The following is an 8,324-nucleotide window of genomic DNA, read 5'->3' on the forward strand; positions in this document are numbered from 1 at the left end:
TATTTGGCAACGTTGCTTAGAAGTAAAAATAATTTAGCACGCGCAATCGTACGCCTAAAAAGGTACCGCTGATAAGGACCGCGCGCAATCGTATTGCGCCCGTTGATATTCACCTTCAATTGTACAGCGCGTACAAGAAAAAAACCCTGAATGACCTTTAACTTTCATGAGGAAAGCCTTCGCAGGTGCATCACATTATATCACTTATATTACAACATTTTTCTTTATATTTATATTATTAATATAAATACCATTAGATGTAAGGAAAACAGCTTCTGAAGGAAATACATCATGTTCATGATTAGGAACTACGTAAGCCAATATGGGCCAAAATTGGCTTGAACTGCTTCTGGATAAAGGCAATCCGTCAACTCCCACAGCTATTTTAATAACATCAGGCAAAGACAGAATAGATAAATATTTTATTAAGCCAGCACTTAAACCAAAATGATAGTAATAACCTCTGGCTCTACATTTCTTAAATTTGTTATTTTTGTAGATTTACACTGAAGTAATGTACGAGAATCTTTTGGTAAAAATGAAAGACTAGCATCATATTTAAGCACTTTAAGCAAAGCATTAAGAGCGTTTTGTGGAATATTGAAATCTGTAGCCCACTCCTAAGTGTGGATTGGGTTGATCCAATGCCTTCCAAAATGTTTTCCTCCCAAGCAGGTATAAGAGGTTGTTGTTGAAAGTTATTATGACTAATTGTTGAAGGTTGAATGGAATTCAAAACAAAAGTATCAGTCGTATTTTGTGTACTCAATTCATTATCATCATCATCAGAACTTTCTAAAGCGAGCAATTCATTGTTGATTCGTCTGCGTTTTGTTCTATAGCTTGACAAATTATACATTTTAAACTGAAAAAAATTATTTTTCCTTTTTCCTAGATTATTATAAGTGTAATTTTAATTACATTACAATAGTTTATGTATAACAACATGATTATTCAAATTTATTATTGTATAAATATCTGATAATGTATATAGCTACATTATAATACTGTAGTGATCCCTCACTGGTCGCTTATATTTTTTAGTTCGTCGAAGTTGATGGTTAATGTAGGAGAGAAGGTTGTAGAGAGACAAGTTACACAAGTTAGTTATAAGTAATTTATTTTAAAAAGTAATTAATTTCATATATAAATTTGAGGACAGAGCGAAAAGCATCTGCCCGAGACTCAGCGTGTGCGTAGTGCAGACTCTGTACTAAATCTAATTTTATTATAGATTCTATCTTATATTTATATAAAATCTATACGGATACAAATGTACACGGTAGAGTCCAGGAGGTGGATATTTGAAAGCAAGGCTGGGCAAGTTAATGAAATTTTTTAACTCAGTTAAGTTAAGTTAATTTTTTTTTTTCAATTAAGTTAAAAGTTAAGTTAATAGACTTTTTTAATAAATCAATTAAATTTAAATTAAGTTAACAAATATTGTTAACTTAACTTAACTTCAATTAATAAGTTAAGTTAATATAAAAAAAAAATTCATCGAAAAGGTATTAAGATAACTAATAAGTGATAATCACTTGAATATAGCATATACTTATGATAAAAGATGCATAATAATATATTATTATGTATATAATTTAAAACCTGTTATAGGGCTATACCACCTGTGTAATTTTATAACTATATTTCACTGTTTAACATTTACAATTCGAAAATAAATAACTCAAATGTTTAAAAATTAGGTATAGAAAAAATTACTACTCGTATATTTTTACTTATTAACTTATAAATATTACATTTATATAATATATTATATATATGTATATATAAATAAAAAAATCATTTGTATTTTACAGCAAGGTTATTCAAAATATTTATTGAATTTTAATAATAGTGTCATTTCAAAATTGTGATCGGCCATTGATCCCCTCCTCTTGTTTAATAACTGTCCTCCAGCACTAAAGAGCCGCTCAACATGAGCAGATGAAGGGACGGCAGTGTTATACTTTATGTATAATTCTTTAAGCGGATTTGGTATCTCTGAAGGAGATTTAATATTTTTATTTGATAAATAATTGTCAACAATAAGTTTATAATCAGTATTTGAAATTATTGAATTATTTTCCTCAAAATTAAAAAAATCATCCTCAATGTCATCACTATTGTGATTTTCAGTAGATGTTGTGTTAGATGTAGATTGTAGATCTTGGGAATTTGTTAATGATGCGTTATCTATTATGGTTTCCAATGTTTCTATTAGTGAATTTTTTATGTTGTTTCGATCATCTTCTACAGCCCAATTGAGTTTGAATTTTGGTATCAAACAGGCAGCCACTTGGCACATATTTGACTCCATATATCTTGTGAATCTAATAATAAAAAAATGTTCATAACATTATTTGAGTTTAATAAGGAATAAAACAAAATATAACCGATTATGATATTTATAATCTTTACAGTTAATTTGTTTTTTTTATTTTTATCATATTTAACATATTCAGTATTTTAGTTTTATATAAAATTTATATTTTATACAACAATACATAATCTATTTTTGATCAGATTTTTTTTTTAATAATTAAGTTATACATATTTTTATTTAGATATTAAATAACTAATTTAAGATTTAATTTCTTAAAAATCATTTGGCCAAAATACAAATTATATCTTTATTAGAAACAGTATAATAGATTATAATTTTATACAGGTCAGGTTATGTAATATTCTATAAATTTAAATGTTTGCTATTTAAATAATTCATCAATTAAATCAGAAATATTACCTTTTATTTAATCTTCTTTTAAGTGCAATAAATAATGGTCTACAGAAAACTATATTCTTCATATCGTTTAATGATTTATGTACTGCATTAATAGTAGGGAGCAAATATCCCAAAGATACGTTTTTATCACCCTGCAATATATCCAATGCTCTAGATATAGGTTTCATGACCTAAAAAACAGTATAAGACAACTATTAGAATATATTATAAAAATATTAAATATGCATATTTATATATAAAATTTACATTGCAATATTCTTGTAAAAATGAGATTTCACGAGGTCCTGAAATGGTAGCTAGTTGTAAATTATTACACACATCTTCAATTTTATCAATATTTTCAAGAATGCATTTCATCGCATCATAATATGAATTCCACCTAAACATAAGATATTATAAGACATTTTTATTTCAATGCATAATATTATTTAAAATAATTAGGTAATACCTTGTGGCATTAGGTGTAATAAGATATCGACCAAGATGATTTTTAATGATATCTGCACTTAATGTAGATTGATTCTGTTTATTAAATATTGCTTGGCACTTTTTAAATACTTCATGGCTGATGGTTTTATATGCAAGGTCTTTTTCCGCATCTTTAATGTCAACTGAAGCAATAAGGTTCATTGTGTGTGCTGCACACCGTTGGTGAGGGGGTAATGATATACTTAGGTTATCCACATTAGATGGTTCACCTTCCAGAGTGTTTGTGATTTCTATAAAGACTTCATTTTCTTCAGATACTTCAGATACACCAATGCATTCATTTAGATCATTATCATTATCATTACTATATATTCTATAAAATAAAAAAAAATGTATTTTTTGTTTAAATTTACCAAAAAAATTAATGTTTTAATTTAGAAGTTATAACTTATAAGTATTATTAGTATAACTATAATTAGTATTCACTAAAAAGCTGCAGTAACTATTTTATATTATATTAATTGTTTATTATTTAGATATTATAGAATATAAAATGTAGATGTCTCTGCTATTAATGAATCATTGAAAAAAAGTGTGGATGTAGAAGTTATAATTTTTTTTTGAGTATAAACTGACAATTTTTTACTCATAATTTATAAATTATTATTCTAAGTTATAAGAAAAACTTTTTTATAGGAATATAAATACTAAAATATTAAAAAAAAAAAGCACTTGAATATGATTTTTAAATACTTATTGTATAGATATAAAACTATACAAGTATTATAGTACATATTTAATAGTATAAAAACTGTAGGTATACAATTGTTTCAAACAATTGTCAATATCTATAAATGAGTGACTCTAGCATAAATAAAAATATTCAATATTTTTAAGTGATTTATTAACTAAAATATGAATTAAACATTGTTTATTGAGCTCATAATGAAGTTTAATTGGTAACTATTAACATCTAATTAAGAAAAGGATAATTACCTAAAAGTTTTGACAAAATTTGCTGCATAGTCAGTGACTATTAATGTTGTTTTATTCTGAATTTTAAATTCATCGAGTACTTTGTCTATTGATTCGGCAATATTATCGTAAGTGTGTCTTCCTATCATTCGTCTGCAAGCAAGTTCTTTTGAACATCTTTCAAGCGTTTGAGGATTAATCCAATGGATAGTAAATCCAATGTATGATCTAAAATAATAAAAGATTAAAACTTAATATTATATGAAATAGAAAAACTTAACTGAACCAAAATGTCCAAAATATTTACTTGTGGAATATGCTCCAGCAGTCTGCTGTAATACATACATATTTAACTGTATCTAATTCGCTGATCATTTCGTGTATCATTTTATTATACAAATATTGAACATCACGCATTAAACTTCTACGTGATGCAGGAACCTTATTTGACGTAACATTACAATAATTTACAAACGCTGGATGCTCAACAAATGAAAAGGGTGACACCGTATCAATTATAAGTCTTCAATTAGCCTTATCAAATTCAGCTTGATTCAACTTTTTGATTGGGTAAACTTTACCAACCTCGCTTAATTTAAGTTGCTTATGAGACGTTGTTGTAGAATTTGTTGGTCTTTTTTTCATACAATTGTTGAATTCTGCCAAATCATTTGGATGCGTAATCTGAAAAAAAGTATAAATAAAATATTTAATATTTTGCATGAGAGTTTACTAAAACTTGTTTATTTTGAATAATAAACAACGACAATCAATAAAAATTATTTAAAAATATTAGCATTAAAATATAATAACTATTATTCCATAAAAATTTATTTTTATGGTTAATCTAACCATAGGTTCTAAAACTTAAGCTAAAACAAATTATATGATTAATAGTTATTGTTGACACCTGGGGTTCGTAGAACGATTGGTTTCGATGGTTTGGGTGTGAAATAACTAAAAACCGCGGTTGATATCGAAAAAAAGGTATATTATTTTTATTTATTGTTTGAAAAGAATTATTTTGGAAAATTGACATACTAGCATATATATAACACGATAGGAAAGTACTAGTAACTAACGGGACTCGAACGTGTGGTATAAGACAATACAATGCCAGAATTACTCCGACTATTGTACTATGGAGGTCTTTTACATATCAATCGGGTACAATGCCGGAATAACTCTGACTATTGCACCATGGATTGGATATATACCGCACGTTGAGTCCGGGGGGAGACTGCCTTTCGAGCCGTGCAAGTCTGCCTGGGTAGGTCTTGCTCCGGCGCCGAGAAGGCAGTAAATGGTATCGGTTCGACCTGTGCTTTGCCCTTTTATACTCATCGCGAGGTGGCAACGGCGTACTGCCAGGCGATGGATAAAGCAGTCGTGGCGACCGGTCGAACGATGTACAAAGCTGGACAAAAATAAGAGGGACAATTAATAACAATTTTAATGAGGTTGATAAATATTTGGGTTGTACAGATAATGATAATTAAAATATAGATAAAAATAATTTAAGTGATATATATATATATATTCGTGGAAACAGTTATAAAATTACTTATAAAACAAAGGCAATTATTTTTATTATAGTTTACACCTATATATTTAAGAAATCAGGTATCACCGTCAACTTAAAATATAAAAAAACCACACTTATAAATTATAAATACAGATACATACTTTGATATGTGTTCTAAGATTTGAATTTGATAATTTTGAAGTCGAAATGTGTTTTTCTTTTGGACCACATAAAATGCACTTAAAAATCAAATTATTTTTGTTTGCATTTAAACCGCTTGATTTAAGTTCTTCAAAATAAGAAATCATTGTTGGCCATTTTGGTTGATCATTGGAGCTATTCACTTCTTGGTGTTCTGGTGCACTAAAAACTGAGAAAAATATTTTTTTTTTAAATTAGAAAAAAATGTAGTTACAATAAATAGAAAATATATTGAAAATAAATAAAAATATTGAAAATTTCAAATTTGTATATTATACTAACAATTAATTGGTTTAATAAAGTGTTTCGTGTTTTTAATACCCATATAATCTATATAGTATATTCTATAGGTACATGTTTATTACTATATACAATACAGTATAATATGAATACATATAATAATAATATATAAATAATATATAATATATATTATAATATATAATTTGGATTAAATAAAAATATTACTTACTTGGATAATTATTATTATTCATGTTTATGTCCAGTCCAAGTTACAATACGTAGGTACAAAATTCGCAATAAATAATTAAACTAATTGTGAAAACACTGAAAACGTATTAGTTATTACTTATTACTGACAAACTGCAGCAGTTTAAGCGACTGATCAAACTAGTGAGGAACTGAGGAATGAAAACTATGTACTAAGAATGTATAAATGTATATTACACCACTATAGGTAGGTAGGTATTTCTGTAGTACAATTAAAACATATTAAATATTAAATATACATTTATATAATAAACAAATAAATAGAAATAGTCACAATTCATGATAAATGATAATCGACAATCGTACAAATTATAAAATATTAAATAATAAGAAATAACTAATGAGACCTAATGGCTAAAAATAATGATAATAAGCCATTAAGCCCGCTATTATTACGCTATTAAACATGACTTCGTGGGCTCATATAGCTATTGATAAATCTTATATTACGGTCATAGGGGCGACAATGGTCTAAATGTCACATTGTATTATACTATTATTTATTATTTTGTTTTTCATTAAATCTTTTTTTTCTAATAATATTTTCTAATATTCTACGAATTAAATTAATTAAAACGACGAAAATTCAAAATTAACTTAATTGGGAATTTTAAAAATAATACAAGTTGATTTTAAGTTAACGGATATCCTAATGAGTTAAGTTAAAGTTAAGTTAATTAAAACAGCAAACTAGTAAGTTAAGTTAATAAGTTAAAATTAACTTAACTTTTAACTCAACTTTTAACTTATTAACTCGTTAATGCCCAGCCTTGTTTGAAAGGCAATTTGACGCGGCTACGACGGTGGTGGCGGGTGATCCGCGGTGAGCCGGTCGTTGGTTGGATGCGTGGATGGCACACTCGTTCGTTTTAAATCAAACACAATTCAGATGGTGGAGAACTACTTTTATTTTGTCCCGTACGGGTTGCACGTATATATATAAATATGTATAATAAGCAAAAAAAAAGAACAACGGACGGTGAATTGTTTTATGACAAAATATAGTTAGCTTTATCTCGGTGGTCGTGGTACGTGTATACGGCGCGTGTAAGGCTGTCGTGAAAAAAAAAACTGATGTCGGAAAGACAGGGGTGTTACAACTGGCGAGTTTACGACGGCCGGTACTCGTTCTACGCGACTCGCCTTCCCGTCCCACCTTGTGCCTTTGTGGCGCGGTGGGGGAGTTGGCGTTGTCGCGCTGTAGCCCGTAGTGGCGGTTGACGAAAAGTGTTGACTGGTCGCTGCGGTACCTGTACTTTGTACTGGTGGCCGCTGCGTACCGCGTCATACTCCCCCGCCAAACCGTCACACGGGGTACACTTGTACCGGTGTCCGTGTGTCATTACAGGACGGGGTGGCTTGTACTACCTCTGGCTTTCGCTTGAGGTAGACTTGCCCGCGCCCGTGAGTGTTATTGGGGGTGTTTTGGGGACCCTACCGGAGTGTAGTACGAGTGGTGCTCGTCCAACTCCGGCATTCCCTCGAACGCCACCAACCAATCTGACTCGGTAATTTCTACCTTGTCCTCCGATTGGTCTGGCGACTCGTGGCTGGTGGGTTGTCCCGGCTCCTCGGACTTGCCGTCCTTGGATGCCGGTTTGTCAACCTCCATCGGTGTAGGGTTGGTCGGAGGCGTGCCGGCTGCTTCCGGTTCTGAGGTTGGCGCGGGTTGCTTGGCAAGCCGACGTTGTTGGCTTGCCTCGCTTTCCCTGGCCTTCCTCTTCTCCTTCAGCTGTTGGAATTTCCAGCGGTTCCTTGCCTGCTGCGCCTCCGTCCTCACCCTTCCCGTTGGGCCGGGGAGTACCCCCGTTGGCCTGGGTACCGGTGCCGGCTCCGCAGGTGTTACGGGGGCAGGTGTCGTTGCTGGGGGTGGTGGCCTTGTCAGGGACGGTGTGCGGCTGCCGGGCGTTGATGTTGATGGTGGTCGGTGTGGCCGCAACCTCC

The 8,324-nt window shown here is 30.9% G+C and overlaps 1 protein-coding gene across 1 annotated transcript; it reads right to left on the reverse strand.

Moving 5' to 3' along the window:
• Positions 1–2,739: 2,739 nt before the first annotated feature.
• LOC132937431 (uncharacterized) lies at positions 2,740–4,559 on the reverse strand. Its single transcript, XM_061004250.1, has 5 exons — positions 4,455–4,559; positions 4,169–4,375; positions 3,192–3,545; positions 2,990–3,122; positions 2,740–2,913 (listed from the first exon to the last, which is right to left on the reverse strand). Exons 1-5 carry the CDS (start codon positions 4,532–4,534, stop codon positions 2,740–2,742), a joined length of 948 nt encoding a protein of 315 aa, XP_060860233.1. The 5' UTR covers positions 4,535–4,559.
• Positions 4,560–8,324: the final 3,765 nt, after the last annotated feature.

Source organism: Metopolophium dirhodum, chromosome 1 (assembly GCF_019925205.1).
Source record: "Metopolophium dirhodum isolate CAU chromosome 1, ASM1992520v1, whole genome shotgun sequence".
Lineage (NCBI taxonomy): Eukaryota > Metazoa > Arthropoda > Insecta > Hemiptera > Aphididae > Metopolophium > Metopolophium dirhodum.